Raw genomic sequence first — 21,847 nt, forward strand, 5'->3', positions numbered from 1 at the left:
ATCCTATGAAAAAAGTTTATCAGATATCTCATAGATTTTATAAGATATCTCATAAACTATGAGATATGATTAATTGCAAAATATCTTATAAAGTTTATGAGATATCTTATATAGTTTATAAGATATCTTATATATTTTATGAGATATCTTATACACTGTAAATTTTATTAGATATCATATAGATCTATATCATCAGTATATGAGATATCTCATAATTTTCGTTATAAAATATCTTTTAAAACATATATCTCATAAACTTTATAAGATATCTTATAACTTATGAAAGAAAGTTTATTAGATATCTCATATATTTTATAAGATATCATAAACTTTATGAGATATCTTGTTTAATATAAAAGATCTTATTACAAAATTTATAAGATATCTTATTGAAAGAAGAAGATATCTCATAAATTATATGAGATATCTTTATAGAGGAATGATTGTAAATATGGCATACCATACATATACGTATATATGATCATATATGATATACATTAGGTGAGGGGTTTCGCTACCGCTTTGGTGAGAATTTTTTTTTCTCCGAAATAGTTAGGGGACGACTTAATAGAAGTAGAAACAAACAATCATGGCGGACACAGCACCTACTCTGACGGTTGGAGGCGACAGGACTACTGGCCAGTCTGTTAGGACACAAAATGGTTTGTTTTGCTTTTACAGTATTCATTTAATTTCTATGCACGATGTTTTAACCATGTAAATACTGATATTATAAGAGAACAGTTTTTTTTATTGTTGTTTGGCTTGTTCACATGGGAAGCACATGGCTACCTCGAGAATGTTCCACAACGTGTGTAGACTGGCAGGATCAGACATCTAATCTTGAGTTTAAAAATAAACCCAATTTTCAGCTGTTTAATGTTTTGGATTCATTTTCATTACATAAAACCGTTTTCAATTTGCACTTATTTATTGATAAGTCTTCGAATTTCATTGTTTACGAAGGGGGGGGGGGGGGGTTAAATAAAAATTTCACTTAATAATAAATATGTAATTTATATTTATGTCTAGTGTTTACCAAATTTAAAAGGCTTTGACGATAACCTAACAAACCTTTTGATTATTATTATTATTGGTTTTCTCTGTTCAATGAACTTGACAAAAATTTACATACAATGTCATAATTATGTATAATTTGAAATCAAGATATGGTGAAAATTGTGTAATAATCAAACTTGAAGACCATCATGCCAATATTTGGACCTCGAGCTTTTACTGCAGTCTCACAGATTTCAAGTTTTGCTGAAAGTTGTTGCAAACACATGCCAGAATGGAATACATTGTTTTGTTTTTGTGGCATAAAATATGATATTGATGTATGATAAGAATTAATTTTTACTGCTTTGAAATACAGGATTTTTCCATTCATACGGAATATCGGAACCATCATTTTGTCTCCGATTCTGCCCTGGTTTTAATATTTAGTATGTTCAACGAGATCACGTTTTCTGCATTAACTTGGGCAACTTTTCAGCAAACAAGCACATGTTACTTATGTACTAACAGATATAGTGAATTCGGGCACATTTTAGCACCGTTTTTTAAAGGGTTGGAAACAAACGAAGAAAAAAAAGTGCCGTTATATTAATATGAAAAATCTTAGTTAGCAAGAAAAGCAGTTCTGCTGAAACCCCGAAATCGTAAAAGGGGGGGGGGGTATTCTTCAGTTCATCTGTTGAACTCATTGATCTAACCTTGCATTTCCACTACCATTCACCACTACTATATCAAGTGACCAGCTAATGAATCGATCTTTGTATGTACTAATAACAAACTTTGATGTATGTGATAATTCAACACAATCTCAGGATAAGGGGAGGCGGGGGCGGAAGTGTGTGGTGGTGGAGGGGGGGGGGGGGGGGGGGCTACATGTTGCTGCATGTATATGTACGTTTCTGAAGATCGATTTATAAATAATTTATTGTGATTAATTATATCATGTCATAGCGGTCGGTTGTTTTAATGACTCAAGAAAATCTCAAAGTAAATATCTAAGTGCATACGGTGTAGGAAATAGACTTTTTCTTTTGTTTTATTTGCTACCAAACATCAGAAATTTAATCCAATAACTCATGTTTTAGTACAAGTACATTCACTTGCAACATTCTGAAAAATAATCTTTAAACCAGGCATATATTTTTATATCAGAAATGAGTCGTCTTTAGCCATCACTAATTTGTATACAAGAGTTGCCCAAGTGACGCATAATTTTCGTAACTTCTTTTTCTGAAGAGTTCCAAAATTTTCTAGTTCCGATATCCCGTATTGTTTATTCTTGAAAGAATTGAACATTGGAGAAATCCTATTAATTTTCCAAAAATGTCTAGAATTATTCCCAAATCCAAATTACATAGGGCAGCTTTTAACTTTGGTGTGAAAAACACTGATTGATAAGTTTGTAGAAACTAGGAGTGAAACGATACAGTATATTCTCGATTCGATACAATAGCATGTACCAAATTCTTTATAATGCTACGTTTTTTTTATGTTTCATTGTATTTATTGCTCTCTACAAATAAATTCTACATAATGTAAAAATGTTAAACATAAAGCAACACTCTTATCACTTGTCCTAAAGCCAAAATGTTGCCATACCCAAGATTTATACATGGGGGGGGGGGGGGGGGGGGGGGGGGCATTTTTCAACTCGACTGCGTCCATTTTGATACAGCAAACTTTACTCGTATGTTGATTGGGCAACTTTCAATTCCATTGGCTAATCAGAAACCGTGTTATCAAAAGCAATGTGTGCTATGATTTTAGAACCACATCGAACCGAAACAGACCCCGAGTAAATTGAACATCAAATTGAGACCACTACATCGCGATTTGGCCGCATCGCGATGCATCGTTTCACCCCTAGTAGAAACATTGCCCTATATTTGAAAATTTTCGTTAGTTTTTTCCTTACTGCAGTGTACGAATGATAATATGAAATCTGATTGTCATCTTTATTAAACTTGCATATGTAATGGTCCAAACTGTATTTTGCATACAAGGACTGTCTGTCAAACTTGCAGTGTGTGTTTTCTCTCCTCTGTTTTGTTTCTGTTTTCTCTACTTTTAATTATTCTATCTTTATCTTGATCCTGGTCACATTATTTTTATTTTATTATTTATTATTATTTGCAATTTTTTGTCACAGAATCAGATTTTTGGTTGCATAATGCATACAAGGGCATTTTATTCTGAAACCAGGAGAATTAGTAGGTCTTCTATCTTATAGAAATCACATTTGAATTGTGAAATATTACTTAATAAAGAAATTATCTTGTTTCAGTCCTAGCAGCAAGTTCCATTGCCAACATAGTGAAGAGCAGTCTTGGACCAGTTGGTCTGGATAAAATGTTGGTTGATGATATTGGAGTAAGTATTCGTACATTATTTAAATATTTGTTTAGTATTTAAGTAAAATATTTCTTCTTTTGTGGCTGAGGACTTGATGAGGAGCAGTATTTCTTTAAATATGTTCTACTTTCTTGGACATCAAACAGCCAAACTTAGTATGAAGTATTGATAATGGTAATTATACCTAAAGTGTGAAATTCGTGGCCTTTGGGTGAGGGGTTATGGTGCTAGGGTAGGACTTGATGACTTGTATAGTGAATAATTTCTTCTTGATTTCCGACTTGCCAGACGGAGAACACAGTTAATGAGTTATTTGTAATGAATGCGCATTATGTAAGTTGGATGCATATGCAAGTGGCACACACTTCACCCTGGGCACTGTAAATTTCTTTAGGCATTTATGATGGTCAGAGTCAGTTATTTTAATAAATTTTGAAAGTAACAGACAATGATTTTGAGACGTGTCGGAAAATTGTGAGGGAATGATAACATATTATAGTCATTGATTTTATTTTTGAGTATTTAGTTCTTTTGTTTAAACTGCTTGTAGATACATGTGCTAGTTGTGGGTATAAGCAATTAAAAATAAAAACTTATGATGGCTAGAGCTGGTTTTATTGGCTTTTTCAAAGAAATGAAACAAAATATCATAAATGAAAACAAATTAATTGCTTAATTTTTTTATCCAGCACAAGTTAATTCCAACTTCAATATAGATCCTTACCCAGAAAGCACAATATTGATGTTTAGATACAAGCCATGATGCAATATATAGTGTAAGGAATACAATTTTATATTATTTACAGGATGTCACCATAACAAATGATGGGGCAACAATTCTGAAGCTGTTGGAAGTGGAACATCCAGCAGCAAAGGTCCTGGTGGAACTGGCTGATTTGCAGGACCAGGAAGTGGGAGACGGCACCACTTCTGTCGTAAGAACTGTCTCAGTATTTTCTTGGTCAAAATCACATGGCCTCTCACCTTTGTTGGCGCGGGATTGAATCCCGCTCACGCCGTTAAGTGAGAAAGTTTCCCAGTTTACTTGCGGAAGGTCGGTGGTCTCTTCTCTGGTACATTGTATCTGGGTTCTATCTTCCACCAATAAAAACTGGGCGCCACCAGATAACTGAAAAATTGTTGAGTGTGGTAGAAAACAGCAAAAGAAACAATCATTCTCTCTCTCTCTCTCTCTCTCTCTCTCTCTCTCTCTCTCTCTCTCTCTCTCTCTCTCTCTCAGCATTAGCGACATGCCTATTATCAATGTATTAATTACAATTATTTAAATGCTGTATAATTGTTGTACATGATGTGACTTGTGTTTATTTTAAATATGATTTATCATTCATGTTTATAGGTAATAATTGCTGCTGAGCTTCTAAAGAATGCAGATGAGCTGGTAAAATGTAGGATCCACCCCACATCCATCATCAGTGGATACAGACTAGCATGCAAGTAAGGAGTCTTTGTTAAAAGTCAGAATTAATTATTACATGTAAGGTTATGTAACTGAAGAATCCAAACCTCTCCCCCACCCACCCCCCAAGAGAGAGGGAAAGAAAAAAAAGAAGAATATAGTGTATATAATTACGCGGTCCAACAGATTTTGTGAACCAAGAACAAATGACATCTCACCTGAATTGTACTGAAATTTTGTAAATGATAAATTTGGGTTCAAGAAATATATTATTTTATCAAATTACATTCTACACTGCAATTATTTGGCTGTGTTGTACTTTATTTTAGAAATAAATTTGATCTTTGAAAATACATTCGGGTATGAACTGGGACCGGTACGGATATAAATTGGAACATTTCATGCTGGCATACTTCATGAAGCAGGTTAATTTATACCCTCATGTATTTTTAAAATGGAATTTCTTACATTTACATTCTGCTTTCATTTCCGTCAGAATTACTAATCGTTGAAATAGACACATTATATTCATCAAGATTCATATTTGCATTGTTTGCAACTGCAACACATTCATGAGAAAATGGCTAACCGTACAATTTGGTAAAGATATCAAAGGCAAAAAGATTGGAGATGTTAATATTAAGGTTTCAAATTGTTTTCTTTTGAACTCCAGTGGAAAGTGTGGGGCTTATTTTTTGTGGCAGTGGTTTGAAAGGATTGGATTCAATGTTACATGACATTGCTTGCAAATTGATTTAAATATTTTTGTATTTGAAAGGTTTTGATATGGCCCATAAACTCTTAAAAATGTTATCATGCAAAATATTAACACCCATTTATTTGCTGTGCACACAATATAGTGTGTAACAGTTATACGCATGGGATAAAGAAATACAACAGGGAAGTGCCAGAGTATTTGTCAATTACAGACAACTGCTGTGTATTTTTCCTGTTACATGTTCTGTACATAATTTGAAACCATGTTCTAATGGTGGGAATTCTGAAAGAAAAAGATGCATATTTCCATTCATTTGCTATGCCAACTTTGTGCTGGTGATGTTTATTTGTATGGAGATGAAGAAAAAATTTGTACCAGGGCACTTGTGGTTTTGTAACTATATTTTAAGTCAAAGAGCCATAACGCCACTTGAAGTATCTTCTTTGGAATGTAACTCAACAAATCTGTTTGCCTGGAACTTATGAGATTGATCACTGTTTGTTATCTTTACTTTTCATTGATATACAAGTACACACTAAATGTCAGCTCAATATCAGAATTATTTGGCATGGCATAATCATTCCATTAAATAGGGATGTATGTGTATAGTCAGTTTGTTGTGGTAAGGAGTTATGAATCCCCATAGTAGCCCCATCCTGGCTCTGGTGGCTATTGTTTAATAAATTTGACTTAGTACGATAAACTGTTACTCTCAGATAAGTTTTGTCCTTTCTGGTCCACTGATTATGGAGGATTTGCAATGACCCATCTCGAATAGAAGTTTTCTTAATTTTCTTCCCTTTGAAGTGGGTACAATCCTACAATTGAAGAAACAAACTTGAATCCTTTCTATTCAAAGATACTGAACTTGTTTGCAAAGTTGCTTTTCTTGAAAATATGGTCCAATGGCTTTTGAAAGATATTATGACAAACTCAAGATGGAATGACTCACTTAGGCTATTGGATCAAGTTAAATGAAAACAGCCCACAGGACCATAAAACTTCGACTAGCTCAGCCTATATTAATTTAAGTCTCACAATGTGGTGAAAAAAGTGAGACTGAGATCAGCTCGTCCAAGTGCTGTGGGGCCAGAACTCCTTCATCTATTTCCCCACTGTTACACTGAACTGTACATCTGAATTCAATCATTACATCAGTCGGAGGAAATTAGTGGGCATGAAACAAACTGTATACAGGGATAGTTTGCACCATGTTATTTGTTGCCATAGGCCCTGAGAAAAGACTGAATGGCATTTTAGATTTGATCATTGCTATTTTGTGCTACATAAGATCAATGAATAAATTGTAGTAGCCCAGTATGAAATTTGTCCAGTTGCGATGCATACAAGTTGTCAGCGAGAATAAAAAAGGGGAGACAATTTCCTTGTATACAGCATTCATTGGTGGGAGTAAAGCAGAAATACAGATAAACATGTCCAATTTCATTCCCATTTATTTGCTGTGCACACAATATAGTGTGTAACAGTTATACGCATGGGATATAGAAATACAACAGGGAAGTGCCAGAGTATTTGTCAATTACAGACAACTGCTGTGTATTTTTCCTGTTACATGTTCTGTACATAATTTGAAATCATGTTCGAATGTTGGGAATTCCTTTTAGTTGAATAGAAAGATGTTTCTCCTACTCCAGCTCTTTGCTGATGATTTATAGCAAGTACTGTGACATAAAGTATACCTGTTCATAAGTACTTCGACTCCGAGAGATCAAAGTATGTGAGTCACATGTAATTCATTCATTTTAAGGAGGGGAAAGGGCCGAAATTCGGACCCAAAATGGGCCTTAAAAAATCACTGAATCATTCATCATAATTACAGTGTAATTTATTTTCAGAGAAGCCTGTAAATACATCCAAGAACACTTGACGATCAATGTTGACGAGCTCGGAAAAGAATGCATCGTAAATGCTGCCAAAACTAGCATGTCCAGTAAAATTATAGGATCGTATCCTTGTTAAGAAGACAATGATACATGCATGTGTGTTATTCCCTACATATACAAAATCATCAGGCACTATGTTGTGCTTATGATGTGTTGTGTCTTCATAACTAGCTAGCAAATAACAGGTAGAATATTTCTAATGTGAATGGCCCATAACATTTAAAAGCTTACTTTGGAGTGACATCAGGAAATTTACTCGCTTAAAATTTTTCAGTTGTTGGTTATTTACAACTTTGGGAAGATTCTCATTGATTATCAGATTGTCGTTTGATATAACTATATTTCCTGTGTATTTTCTCTTTATTTGAATTTTACCTGTTAATTTTGGTATTTGGCTGATTTATGCAATCATGTGTTTCTTGTTGCAGATGAAAGCAATGTCAATTTCAACAGAAATATAAGAGAAAAGATACAGTGAATTTAAATGTATTACATGTACTGTATATGTATGTTTATCATAATTGTCAATTTGGATTTGTATTCTGTTTGGTCAGATCGTAATCCTACTCATTGGTTGGATTACCTACGTTTCCTGCATCTGATTTTCTTTTTGTCACAGTTCTTGTTTTCTTTCTTTTTGTCACAGTTCTTGTATTGAATGAAATTTTCCTTAGTTGTTCCCAGTGAATCTGAGTTCTTTTCCAATATGGTTGTTGATGCAGCCAATGCAATCAAAACTGCAGATGGGAAAGGAGGCTATAGATATCCAATCAAAGCTGTTAATGTACTGAAGGCTCATGGGAAAAGTTCTAAAGAAAGCTTGGTGATTCACGGTTATGCTCTCAACTGCACAGTAGCTTCTCAAGGTAAGATTTTTTTTATATGTTGGTAGTAATATTCGTGTGCAAGATTTTGTTAAAAGTTCTTTGAACTACTTGTTAAAGTCAGCTCTGAAAAAAGTTACTGTAAACCAGCTCTTTATATACTTGCAAGATTTGCGTTCCTGGACCTGTCATTAATTTTCAATAATGTCTGCAGCAACAAAGTAATAAAAATTTAACAAAACTGACCATTTGGAATGTAGATACATGTATAATGCTCAGTTCAAAATATACCAAAGTTTCAAGATGTGTGATCATGGTGATATTGTTTCCCAAATAAAATGAAATAAATACTGACGCTGCAAGACTAGTGTTCCATCTGACACTTACGAATAAAAGATGATGCATATAATAGCTGGTTACAGTAAATTGTAGAGATTTGTAAAGATTTTGATAGCATTCTAAATTTTATATTGATTCTCAATTAAAGCAATGGTAAAGAAAATTGTTGGGGCCAAGATAGCCTGTTTAGACTTCAGTTTACAAAAGGCAAAGATGAAGATGGGTGTTCAAGTCCTGATTGAAAATCCAGATCAGTTAGATGCAGTCCGGCAAAGGTGAGAGCTCATTAACCGGTCAGCTGGAATGAATTTTAGGTAAAAATATGTTTGGCTTCAACAGAAAATATGGATAAAAATTTGTATTGTTTCAGGGAGTATGATATTACAAAAGAAAGAATAGAAAAGATTTTGGCTGCTGGAGCAAATGTTATTCTGACCACTGGTGGAATTGACGACTTGTGCTTAAAATACTTTGTGGAAGCAGGGGCCATGGCTGTAAGACGGTGTAAGAAAGTGGATCTCAAGAGGATTGCCAAAGCAACAGGAGGTGGGTCATTTTGTGACGTTTTAATGTACTTCATATACAATATTTTAAAAACATGGTCGGTGTGTGTCTAAGTTTACGTAGTCAAGATTTTACAATGCTAAACGACTTGTATTATCAAAACAAAGGGGAAAAAAACCTTCCTGTCACGCTTTACTTTAAAAAAAAATTGTCAGAGAAATTCTCAGAATAGTTGAATATCTGATATCATACTAAACCTCTGATATCAAAGTTTTCACTTCCACACTTTTGACAGGTCAACTAGTGATGACCTTGGCTAACCTTGAGGGAGAGGAAACGTTTGAGGCCTCCATGTTAGGAAATGCAGAAGAAGTTGTCCAAGATCGTGTTTGTGATGATGAACTCATTCTTGTGAAGGGGTAAATACAGAAAATAACAAATTTCTCTACAATACAATGATTTCAAATTAAAACGGAAACATTTAGATACTTTCAGGGTGATTCTCATCAGAAAATGTGTATTTTAGTATACCTGTTAGTGTATAGTTTGTTGTTCTTTTTTATTACAAAAAAATGTGGTAGAATTTCTGATGAGTATATTAAATGGTGATTTCGTGTTGAGTTGAGGGCTCAGGTGAGCTTCTTTGATCAAGTATAATCTGCCCTCTATATGTATGTCTGTCTGTCTGAACGTTTTCACATTTCAATCTTCTTAAAAACCACAAGTCCAAATTTCAACCAAAATTTCAACAGAGCATTTGTGTATTAAAGGCAGGGTTGTCACTGACGCAAGAATATGCGTCCTAGACACAGAAAATTCATTTGGGACACAAGTTTGTCTGATAAGGCGAGTGACGGTCACAGACTCTGAGTAAAAATCATAATTTTTATTAGAAGCCCTGATATTGTGTATCAATTAAAACTCGTAGTAGGAAAAAATCTAGGTAAAATATTACGCTCTAGTGAACCGAAATAATACCACTGAGTTCACAGTGTCCCAATCCGACTTGTTTGTTTAGCGTCAGTCAATTAGGTGCAAATTAGAATATAATATTCAAAAGATAATTAGATAACATGCCAAATGGAGAATGTTTTGCCACTGACAGTTATTTATTCTTATTACTTTATTTGTTTGTTTCACAAATCGGGATCTATATTTAAATATAAATGTTTGTATTCCGGTAGCCATTTTTATTGGAATCGAAAGTAGCGTATAGTTTGTAAACTTGGTACTAGGTTTTTTAGATCGTCAGCAAACAAAACTAGTACGCATCTATTTTATCAAAATAATAATTTGACTAAAATGCTGTTCAATATTGAATAGGGTTGTTGTGATGATAGGAGATTCGGGGAATAATTCTTTTGGCGATGTCCGAGGCCAAGTCGTGAATGATTAAAAATAAATCTTCAAAATTGATATATTTTGTACTGCTTCCATTTTAATTGTCTAATATAAAAGGACTCATTAGATATTCATGGGACTCATCAGATTTTCATGGGACTCATCAGATTTTCATGGGACTTGATCGAATTTTCGTGGGACTCGAGCTGCTTATAAACCACAAGTCCGGGACTCATCTTCAAGAATTTCTAGTGACAACCCAGATTAAAGGGATTCAAATTTGTTCAAATAATGGATCCCAGGGGGAGATATTTAAGAAACAGCATGGTTATTAAAGGCTCTTTCAAGAGCTACTGAATCAGAATAGCTGAAACTTGTATTTAACTTTACATAAATTATGAAGATTTAAATTCAAACCATTAGCCTCCAATCCAGGGCAGGGGAATAACAAGGATTCAGTTTTTGCATTGGAATAGATAGGAATCTTCATCAAAGCAATGTTCTTCTTGGAACCACTATAATAATGCAAGCAACCTCATGTACAGCCACAAATGGGTTTAAAGTTTTTCATAGGATGCTTAAATTTGTTCCCTTTAGAACCATACTGGTACAATTAATCAAATTAGTATGCAAGCTTCCTCATGTAGAGTAGTTTAAATTAACCCCAGGGGCCATAATTGGGATTAGATAATTCATGTCGGAAAATGCAACTACTTGGATGAGTGGAGTAGCCCATTGGCCTTTTTTTTTTAAAAGTATGAATACAATTTTCTTTTCAGTCCCAAGGCACGGACAGCAGCCTCTATTATTCTGAGAGGTGCCAATGACTTTATGTGTGATGAGATGGAGCGCTCTGTCCATGATGCTCTGTGTGTGGTAAAACGAGTCCTGGAATCTAAATCTGTTGTCCCCGGCGGTGGAGCAGTGGAGGCAGCATTGTCTATATATCTGGAAAACTTCGCTACATCATTGGTATAACTGCTTTATACACTGTACGGTTGTCTAGCTTAAAGCATCATGTTTCTGTTTTATTGTTTTATCATCTCTGAATAATATATGAGACCGAATTAATATCAATTTTGTCCCTGCATCTGTGTAGGAAGTGTAGTGCTGACCAAAAGTAGGTCAAGTTGATGGTAGTTGGGAATTATATGGGAATACACTTGCACACATTGAAATTTTGTATGGATTATATTGTAAAGAGCTTTAGGCTGCATTCATCAAACAATGTCAGTCAGTTCATCTTTGGAGCTTATCCATATTAAAGTCATTCAGTTGCATTTAAGTGCATAGTAAAATGCATACCAAGACATTCAATGGGTTTGGAGCTGGAGCTACATGTATTCGTAAAGCCAAAGTCCAATATACACTTCCTGATGAACATTTCAGCTCACCTGAATTTTTTAATTAAATATACTAGCAACATGCTTAGAATTATCTGAAAATCTGATGTGATGTGTCATTTAGAATCCATTGCTCTTTTACAGGGATCGAGGGAACAGCTAGCCATTGCTGAGTTTGCGCGGTCTCTGCTAGTGATCCCTAAACAGCTAGGAATTAATGCTGCTCAAGATTCTACAGACCTAGTGGCCAAGTTAAGAGCTTACCACAACATGTCTCAGACCAAACAGGAGCACAGGGACCTCAGATGGTAAAGCTTTTATAGAATTAATAAGAAAGGCATTACTTACAGCTTCTTATCAATAACATGTGAATAGATCCGATGTTTTCAACAACAACAAAAGTGAAATGTGGTAAATCTTTTTATGATAATAATAAGAATTCAAACTTTTCTTTAAGCTAGTGATCTTTTTAGTGCCGTATATAATGTAGGTATGTTTGTTTGAGGAGTATCACTAGTTAATGTACTGTATGTTTCTCGGTAGGGTTGGATTGGACTTGTATCAGGGTACAGTGAGAGACAACAAGAAGGCTGGGGTACTGGAACCTGCGATGTCAAAAATCAAATCCCTCAAGTTTGCCACTGAGGCTGCTATCACTATTCTTCGAATAGATGACATGATAAAACTTGTGGATCAAAGTAGAGGAGGCGGCAAAACTTATCAGGATGCTCTGAATGCCGGGGAGTTATAGGTCATGAACAAATCTTACCAGGACACTTTATTTACTGCAGAGTTATTGACTTCATTGTGAATAAATCCATGCTTTTTGATGATCAAGAAGTGATTTACATCTATGTATGCTTGATATTGAATAAATGTAATTTATCCCTTTTCATGTTTGAATTTTCCATTTTTGAAAATGAATTATGGAAAGACTTTGTTTGCAGATTCCAAAGATATATTTTACAAGGTCTCACATATTGTCATTTTAAAACGTGAACAACAGTTACAAATAATTATCTTAAAGTTATTGGCTCAAATGAACTATTGTGGCCAAAACATGTATGAAATCTTTCATATGCTTAAAATAACCTCGTAAGCCGGGAGTCTTGATATTTACGGATTTTTTAAATCTTTCACTCTGAAAACATACAGGAAAATATGTTTTGAGATTTCTTCAAATACCCAAGGTCTTCAAATTATCAAAGTTAATGAGGAAGTTTCTCAATGCAGCGTAAATTCTACTCGTGACTTTACCATGACTCTGGGGTCAGAGGGTTTGAAGTCTTGCATAAGAATGTATAGGAAGACATCTTTAAAATCCCTTAAAAGAATGACCAAATGTGCAGCTTAACAATTTTTTTTTTTACAAGTATCCTTGTGTGGTTTAGATTTTTATAAGTGGCCATAATCAAGATTTAAAGTTTTACATTACAATAGTGAGACATTACATAAGGAGAACAATTTAAAAACCAATTACCCCGGGGCCAGGGTGTTCAATGTTTTGTATGGGAATACACATAGACTAGAAAAAATATGAAACATTGCTATAGAGGTATTCTTGTAAAACAGACTCGGCTTTAACATAGAAATTGATAAGATTCATAATTGCATGTCAAACAGTGTACGATCATCTATGTGTAATGTACACATGCTATATTTCTTATTGATCATTATAACTACACTCCATTTATATCATGAACAAATAATTTATGAGCTATAGCTTTCCCATTTTAAAATTGTTACCCAAACATGGATATTTTTAGCACTTGATCATGACCTGATAACTTTGGGTGAAAGTTGTGACACGGTACTTCGCCATTAGCAACCTTTGTTCCATGTATTAATGTCTTGACATACAAAGTTGGGGCTCAAAACGTTTCTGGTTTGCCCCCTGCACACACTAGTAGTGAACAGGGTAAAAGTAAGCTTGAGAGTTATGGAGCTCCAAATTAACATAAACTTGAAGATATCTTTAATCATTTGAAGATTTCATCCATTTAATTATTGCGCGCAATAGTAGAATTGATGCGCGCATCAATTCAATATTATTGCTATCATCACATTCAATTGATGCACGCATCAATATGGTGGAATTATTGCTGCAAAATTGATTTGGAGCTCGGTATAAATGATTTGATCTCTTCGATATATCTTTAATTATTTACATTGCTTTTGTATAAAGAATTCTTGCATGCATGAATTCTTTAAAAGAGAGCACCTGTCCAATTAATTAAAGAGATCATTAATTCCATCGTGGATATGTTGAAGTGACGATATCTTTCATTACATATATATAGTTGCTCTCTCTAAAGGAATTATTGCGAACATCAATTGAATTAAGGATATCATGAATAATTCAATATTGACGAGAGCAATAATTCAATTGCGCGCATTAATTGAATTGATGCGCGCTAACTCAATAGTCTCTAAAAGAGATCATTAATTCAGCTGTGGATATGTTGTCAAATTGAAGATATCTCTAATTATATAGTTGCTCTTTCTCAAAGAATTATTGCGAACATCAATTAATAATATCATTAAGAGAGCAATAATTCAGTTGCGCGCATTAATTGAATTGTAGCGCGAATCAATTCATTTGAAGAGGGCAACGATTCAATTATATAGCGATCATCTATTCAGCAGAATGATTAATGCTATCATCAATTCAATTAATACACGCAATAATTAAGAAATGAAGATATCATTAATTATTTGAGGATATCTTCAATATCAATTGTTTTCTTCCGACTGCCCCTCCCCCATCCCTTCACACACTGAAAAACGATAATACGTGCCTGCTACAAACACTACTAATATAACAAAACACCTTTCTCTGAATACTGGAGGTCTGTCTAGAGTGCCGGCCAGTTATTATCATGATTATCATAGATATTTATTCAACATACTAGATTCTGTCATAGAAATATTTTTGTTCAGTTGTTAGTACGCTCTTGTAAATTGTTTTTCAAAACTTTGTAAGAGAGTCTCTGAATCTCATACATTTGCCACGATACTCTAAATGGCATGCAATACTGGTGTGACCGAAGATGAAATTCATTTTCTTTTTCAATGTAAATCTTATTCTAAGCTAAGACACACCTACCTTAGAAACATTTATAATATAACACAGAAAAATATTACTCTGGACAATGAAAGATATGTTACAAATATATTTTAACAATGATATACATAAAGTCTTAAGAATTACTGTGAAATTTTAGAGACTGTTTTGAATACAGAAGTCAATTACTTTCAACTACATAAAGATTATGTAAACATTATGTAATGGTGTTAAATGGGCCTTTCCCAATTATTGTAGTTGTGTTTCTGCCAATAAATATTTGTATTTGTATATCCTTGGTTTCGGTAGAGCAAATCAGAGCAATTCTTTTTATTGAAAAAACTTTCAATAGATAGGTTAAGCTAGGATGCCGAGTTAATTGTTTGGTGTTCGATAAAAGGTGCTATTCTTGCAATTCATGAACAAAGATTGTAAAACAAAGCAAAACTCTAAAAGTTTTAACAAAGGTGCATGTTTTCACAATGATTAATGGACACAGATTTACATTGATTGCTGTACAAACTTAACTTGAATAGCGATGTTTTTACAATGATTAATGAGCACACCTTTTCAAACAATCTTACTGATTATCGCACTTCAAACAAAAATGATAAAGCCTAACTGCTGTATAAACAATTTTGTGTACATACCTAAATCCGACAGTTATTCATAATATCTAACTTTAAAGACTTAAAATTTGTTTTATAATATCTCCGCTAAATCAGTAGGCATGCAAAAACTTCCTCTTTTTTTTTTCCTTTGCGACATTTTAACATATAGCCAACAAAGTCATTTTGCATCTCTGAAAAACTGACTTTTCAAAAAAAAATTGCCCGTGTCCTTTTTTGACTCGATGGACTTAATTTTTGGATATTTCACATTTGGGGGGTCGGATCGACTAAGCGAAATGTGCCGGATCGACATCGGTACGGACCATCTTTCGACGGATTGACTATGGATGGATCAACCGTGGAACGGATCGACCTGACACCGTTTACATACAGTTTAGAAAATCGTTTAAATGTGTTCAAATTTGGTCTGTTTGTTTTATTATATAAAGTATTGATTTTCTCACCCAAACTTAGAGTAACTGAAAAAATACATGGAAAATAAATTAATTATAATACATTTCAATCTCCATTCCAGTTTTGTCCTAGCGCGTTCCTTTGCGTAAATTAGCCAAACTTACCCGACTCATTCGGAACTCTACGGCATATTTTATAAAAACCCAAGAAGTTGTCGTCCCAGCAACCACCCGCGTCAAAGTGTTTCAAAACATTATGTGAAATTTAGTTTAATATCTTGCTGATTTTGTTTAAAACAAGAAAATGACTAGTGCCAGGTAGTATACAAAGAATGAGTGTTAAATTTTTATTTTACACTTATAAAGATATACAGTAGCTAGAATTTCCTCTGTTATTCTGTAGGTGTTTAAAAATTAGGCGCCGTTTAAGATAAATGATTAAACCAAACTGTCTTGAATAATCCAGTTGTTCTCACTAATCTGGTTTTTATAACTAATCGTTAGTTGTATTATTTTTACTTCAGCGTTGTTCCATATACACCCAAAAAGAAATCGGATGCATTACCATCCATAGATGCTACAAATGATATACAAGACCCATTGGATTATTCATTTTGTCGACTGAATAAAGTAGAGGGTAAGATGGGCCACTTCACCAATAATATTATAATGGAATTATATCTACATGAAATATTTTATATGAATGAAATATATATTTGCCACTTCACAGATGCACTGGAAGAGGAGCCCAGGTCATCTCCAAAAAAGGATCAGTCCAATAATTCTGGGAAGTCTCAAAGTCGCTGTCTCCGATTAAACAATAACAGTCTTCAGTCGATTGAACGACTTAATGAAGTCATAAATGCCAAGTTTGATAATCCCAGGAACATTGCTTGGATTGACTTATCATTCAATGAATTGACAACTGTTGATCCAGTAAGGAATACTATTTAATCTAAGTGATGTAGATAACCAACTTTAACACAAAGTTATGTGTTGTTGTCATTGATATCCATAATTTTATCTGTCTTTACAGTGTCAGATAATATTTATGAATTTTTTTTTACTTCATCGAGGGAAGTTTTTGAAGAGTGTAACTGTTGTAAAAAAAAAAAATGCTGAACATCTCTGAAATTACTTCATTGGAATTTGACCCAAACATGAAGAGGCAATTTTGATTGTGAGAAATCATTGCTCCGTGCCAAATGTTCCATGTCAGATTGACCTTACAAACACTATATGTTCATAAACATGATAGTCAACAAGTAACTAATTTGCAAAATGCTTTTGATCTTTGAGTGATCTTCATCTGATTATTATGACTGTAGTAGGTATTTTTTTTCTGCAGGTTTTATTGGAGTTTCCTGAACTTCAAATATTATACCTCCATGGGAATCAGATAGGAGATGTTAAAGAAGTTGCCAAACTCTCTGGTCTGACAAAGTTAAGAAAAGTGACACTCCATGGAAACCCGCTCGAGAAGACTAAGGTATGAAAAGATTGTGAAAAGAGTTATTTGAAAATGTCATAGTGGAATTGATCGATTTTGTGATAGCCAGATTTAATGGTTTATAAAAATTTGGATGGCTACAATCGCCAAACAAGATTGTATAAATACAATTCCGGGTTGGTTGGATGGGGGTTAACTGTTAAGGACAAACTTTGCACTAAGATCAGAATTGGTGAAATACCCTATTCATTTTGATATCATTAGAAATAATTGCTTTCATACTGATATTGATTAGGAAAAGCTGAGTTATAATTTTGCCTTAAGTAATGTATGAAACTTCTCCATCGTAAAAAAAGAAAGAAAAAAAAAAGAAACTGTATCTTGGTATTCTTGTATTGACTTTGTCTTATTCCATTTTAACAGCATCAATTAAAAACAGTATTAAAAAGTCTCCTCACCATTCACCAATTTAAAAAGTGCTATCATTCTTTTAAATGTGTTAAGGTTTAATGAGAGAAACAATTAACTGACTAACTGATTTACTATTAAACTTTAAAACATACTTTATATTTGAATCATACCTTGTTTCCACACATATTTATACACAGACATAGTTTAGAAAAAATTCTCAGAGAAGAAAGAGTTTTCTCTTTTTATCATGTTTATAATGAGGTAGGAAAGACCCACATTTTCTCCTTTATCTACCCCACTTTACTAAAAAAACAAACTGATCTCATTCCAATTAAAAATAAATCAATGAAAACTTGTACTAACTTGTTACCATCGTTAATAACAAATTAATTCTAAATATGTTTAATATTTTCTAAAGTAGGATTTTCTAATACTAGAGTGTGAATTAATAGCAGACATCCAGGAAATTGTTTCATGTCTAAACAGGCTAGTTGTATTTGGCGCTCTAAACATATTCACCAGCACCCAGCAGTTGTTAGATAACTGTTTCTAATTTAGATCATAAATGTAAAATGAAATGTTCATAATGAAATTAGGGCTTCATTTCAAGGCTCTACCATGAGATAAATAGGAAAGCAAGTAAGTTTTGGAATGTTCATGTTAGTTACCTTGGCATTTCCTTTTAATCAAGGTCTCATTGTAAGTGAACTTAAAACAAAACACAAACTACCAAAACAAACAACCATGCAATTATTAATTTACAAGGAAATTACCCAGCCAGTGACCTTGATCTTTTACATATACCTTCTTGAAAACCAGGACATAATGAATTGAATAGGGACCCAGATCTTTATACATGCTGTATAAGGTTGTACACAAGAAATTTCAAAATTTTCCTTCAAGCAATTATGACCTTGCTCCTGTAACCTTGGAAAACTTGTAAGAACAAAAAAAGTTCAGAAATGTTTTAACTTTTTCTGGTGTCATGAGTGTGAATTGTCAGTAGACTCTAATTTTTTTTACCTATATTTTACCTATCTATCTATATGTAGTACTCATAGATGAAAATGGTGGCCTAGAAAACAGGAACAAATAATATTTCACTTTAGGCCCTAGGTAATGTATTTTTTGAATTATGACAGGGTTACAAGTTCCAAGTGATGGCTATGGTTCCCCAGCTTCAGACAGTGGACTTCAGTCGTGTAACAAAGTGTGATAGAAAAACATCAGAGGTCTGGAATAACATGAACAATGCCCCGAAGAAAAAGAAGGAAAAACTAGAGGACGATTAAAAATGAGAAGATTAGAGTCAATGTATGTTCCATTTCCTATAATTGTAGACATATTAATTAATTACAGTTCACTTGCATGTAGTTGAATGTACATGCTTGTGGGGAAAATTTCTACATTGTACTGTCTGTATTAGAATTGTGTATAAGTACGGTTTACATGCTGTGGTACTGTACAAGTGCCTATTTTCTTGTATGTATTGCATTTATTAATTTTTGAAAAGTGGGGTATAAATTTAAGCAACAGAAATTATTTTTTCTTAGGGCCATATTTACTTCTGTGATACATTAATTTGATAATTTAATTCATACATGTACCATGAATTTATAATGCTTTATGATTAATTCAAAATGGAATATGTTGTACATTTATTTATATTATAGATATGGTATATTTGTTAAAAGATTAAAATGTTTTAATAAATCAGTTTTGAAAGCATTTTCAGAGATTATGTACATACATTTATATTTAGGACTTTTTTTTTTTTTTTTTTTTTTTTAGAATTTACTTCCATGCAAGAAATGCAATTATATATACAATGTGCTTTCCAAAGATTTTTGTGGTTTTATGGGGATGTCAGAAGTTGCATTCTCGGTTCAAATTGTTAAAGGGACTGGTTCACGATTTTTGAACAAAATATTTTTTTTTTTGTATTAGATATTAAAAGTATAACTCATTTAATGTTGACAACCAAAATTTTGACCTTCTGAATGCAAGGATAAAAGCTATATTTTAGCCTTAAATATGTGTTATGTAAACAAAGACTCGAGTCTTTTTATGTAAACAAACAAACAAGTGAAATATTAATTTTGTAATATAAAGCATCATGCATAATTTTGCATAGTCGCACATTTTAACTTTTAGAGGACACATTTTACCCGAAGAATGCTTGAAATGTGAAAGTTATAATAAACTAAGATCGATATTCATTTCTTGGGAAAATTTCGTAAACAATAACATACCACAATCTTTGTTTACGAAACAAATAATGAACTCTCTAAAATGAGCTTCTGTGATGATGTATAACCTTAATTTTTATGTGAAATTTTTAAAATTATAAGACAGTAGATTGAGATCATTAAAAGTGAAAAATAAAATTTTGGGGAAAATTGTGAATCGGTCCCTTTAAAGAGGCATTAGCTGTCATATTGTCACCAAAAACTGAATTCAATGAAAATTGATCTATTTAATATATTTCAGTAATAACACCAATAATTTATTATTTCAAACACTTTTTAACCTCAAAGCAGGCACATAAATATGTAATTTTGGTGATTAAATAAATTGTCTTGCAAGACCATAATTCTTCCTGATATATATCTTTACACCAAAAGCAGTTATCTAACAGAGTTTTATTAGGTTTCTCATGTTTTTTGTACAAAAGAAATGTTTTTATTAGTCATTGATATACATTCCTATGCCATTGAAAGATTCTGAGAAAATAAAATGGTTGCCATCACTTTCACAGCTAATTTCCCTTTAACTGTTTAAGATCCACGGTTTATCACCGTAGCAATGAAGGTGTAGTCAAACTACCTGGAAAACCAGAGGGTACTAGTGTTTACAGGTTTCCTCTTCATCTGTCACAACTTCTTCATTATACAGTAAAACACGCTTATAACGAACACTCGTAAAACGAAGTCATGTTTATTGCGAAGTAATATTCCCAAATGGGAGAAAAATTATGAAAATTTTATTGGATATAGCAAAATTTGGTTACAATGAACTGTTTTTCTCTGACCTTGGAGGTTGGTGAAAACTATGTTTAAATGTGTAATAAAGTTTGGTTATAATGGAACTGTGTTTCGCTGGCCTTGGAGTTTGGTCTTGTGCTCCTTTGTTAGCTGACCTGTTTCTATATTCGTATGAAGCAGAATTTATTCAAAAACTTCTACGTGAGAAGAAAAAATCTCTCGATGTGGCCTTCAATTCAACATTTTGTTGACGTTTTGTCTATTAACAATAATAACTTTCTTTCATATGTCGATTTGATATATCCCTGTGAGCACGAAATAAAGGACACCACAGAGTCGTCGACTTCTGCTTCATACTTAGATATTTTATTGAAAGTAGACATTAACGTCAAACTGACAACTCAACTGTATGACAAACGGGATGATTTCAGCTTCTCCATCGTTAACTTCCCATATTTATGTAGCAATATTCCATTATCACCTGCATATGGTGTTTATATATCTCAACTGATTCGATATGCAAGAGCTTGTTCTGCGTATAGTCAGTTTTTAAATCGAGGTAAGCTACTGAACAAGTTGATGGTACAGGGGTTTCAACAGTCTCGATTGAAGTCAGCATTTCGCAAATTCTATGGTCGTTATAACGATCTAGTTCGTCAATACAACCTATCATTGGGTCAAATGCTGTCTGACGTGTTTCATACCGATTGTTAAGCCATTCTTGGCACACTGATTTTGACTGCGGATAACTCCGTTTACCTGATCAGGATATAGGGCTCACGGCGGGTGTGACCGGTCAACAGGGGATGCTTACTCCTCCTAGGCGCCTGATCCCACCTCTGGTGTGTCTAGGGGTCCGTGTTTGCCCAACTATCTATTTTGTATTGCTTATAGGAGTTATATGAAATTGATCACTGTTCGTTATCTTCACCTTGCATATAACCATGTTTTACTGTGTAATGAAGTTTGGTTATTATGAACTGTTTTTCGCTGGCCTTGGAGGTTGGTCATATTAACTGTACTCTGAAGTATTGAATGATAGGAAATTGTGTCTCATCTGAATAAACTACAGAAATTTGAAACCACAGTTGACCCAATTATACAAGGGTCATTACTCTTTGCGTAAAATTTCTTGTAGGAAGACAGCTCCCTATT

General features: G+C 33.5%; 2 protein-coding genes across 2 annotated transcripts; both read left to right on the forward strand.

The window, feature by feature from the left end:
* Positions 1–538: 538 nt before the first annotated feature.
* On the forward strand, positions 539–12,649 carry LOC125680748 (T-complex protein 1 subunit alpha-like). Its single transcript, XM_048920506.2, has 12 exons — positions 539–662; positions 3,302–3,387; positions 4,176–4,304; positions 4,727–4,824; positions 7,361–7,471; positions 8,093–8,274; positions 8,720–8,846; positions 8,942–9,117; positions 9,371–9,494; positions 11,196–11,388; positions 11,904–12,067; positions 12,303–12,649. The coding sequence occupies exons 1-12, from the start codon at positions 590–592 to the stop codon at positions 12,508–12,510; spliced, it is 1,671 nt and encodes a 556-aa protein (XP_048776463.2). The 5' UTR covers positions 539–589; the 3' UTR covers positions 12,511–12,649.
* A 3,356-nt stretch (positions 12,650–16,005) lies between these two features.
* LOC125681644 (leucine-rich repeat-containing protein 51-like) lies at positions 16,006–19,437 on the forward strand. Its single transcript, XM_048921808.2, has 5 exons — positions 16,006–16,165; positions 16,372–16,484; positions 16,578–16,783; positions 17,196–17,336; positions 18,851–19,437. Exons 1-5 carry the CDS (start codon positions 16,152–16,154, stop codon positions 18,998–19,000), a joined length of 624 nt encoding a protein of 207 aa, XP_048777765.1. The 5' UTR covers positions 16,006–16,151; the 3' UTR covers positions 19,001–19,437.
* Positions 19,438–21,847: the final 2,410 nt, after the last annotated feature.

Source organism: Ostrea edulis, chromosome 2 (genome assembly GCF_947568905.1).
Source record: "Ostrea edulis chromosome 2, xbOstEdul1.1, whole genome shotgun sequence".
NCBI classification, from domain to species: Eukaryota; Metazoa; Mollusca; class Bivalvia; order Ostreida; family Ostreidae; genus Ostrea; species Ostrea edulis.

Coding starts and splice junctions, on each gene's coding strand:
- LOC125680748 (XM_048920506.2), top strand. CDS start 590: ATGGCGGACACAGCACCTACTCTGACGGTTGGAGGCGACAGGACTACT. Junction 4,305..4,726: donor GAGACGGCACCACTTCTGTC/GTAAGAACTGTC, acceptor TCATGTTTATAG/GTAATAATTGCTGCTGAGCT. Junction 9,118..9,370: donor GATTGCCAAAGCAACAGGAG/GTGGGTCATTTT, acceptor CACTTTTGACAG/GTCAACTAGTGATGACCTTG.
- LOC125681644 (XM_048921808.2), top strand. Junction 16,485..16,577: donor TCGACTGAATAAAGTAGAGG/GTAAGATGGGCC, acceptor GCCACTTCACAG/ATGCACTGGAAGAGGAGCCC. Junction 16,784..17,195: donor AATTGACAACTGTTGATCCA/GTAAGGAATACT, acceptor TTTTTTCTGCAG/GTTTTATTGGAGTTTCCTGA.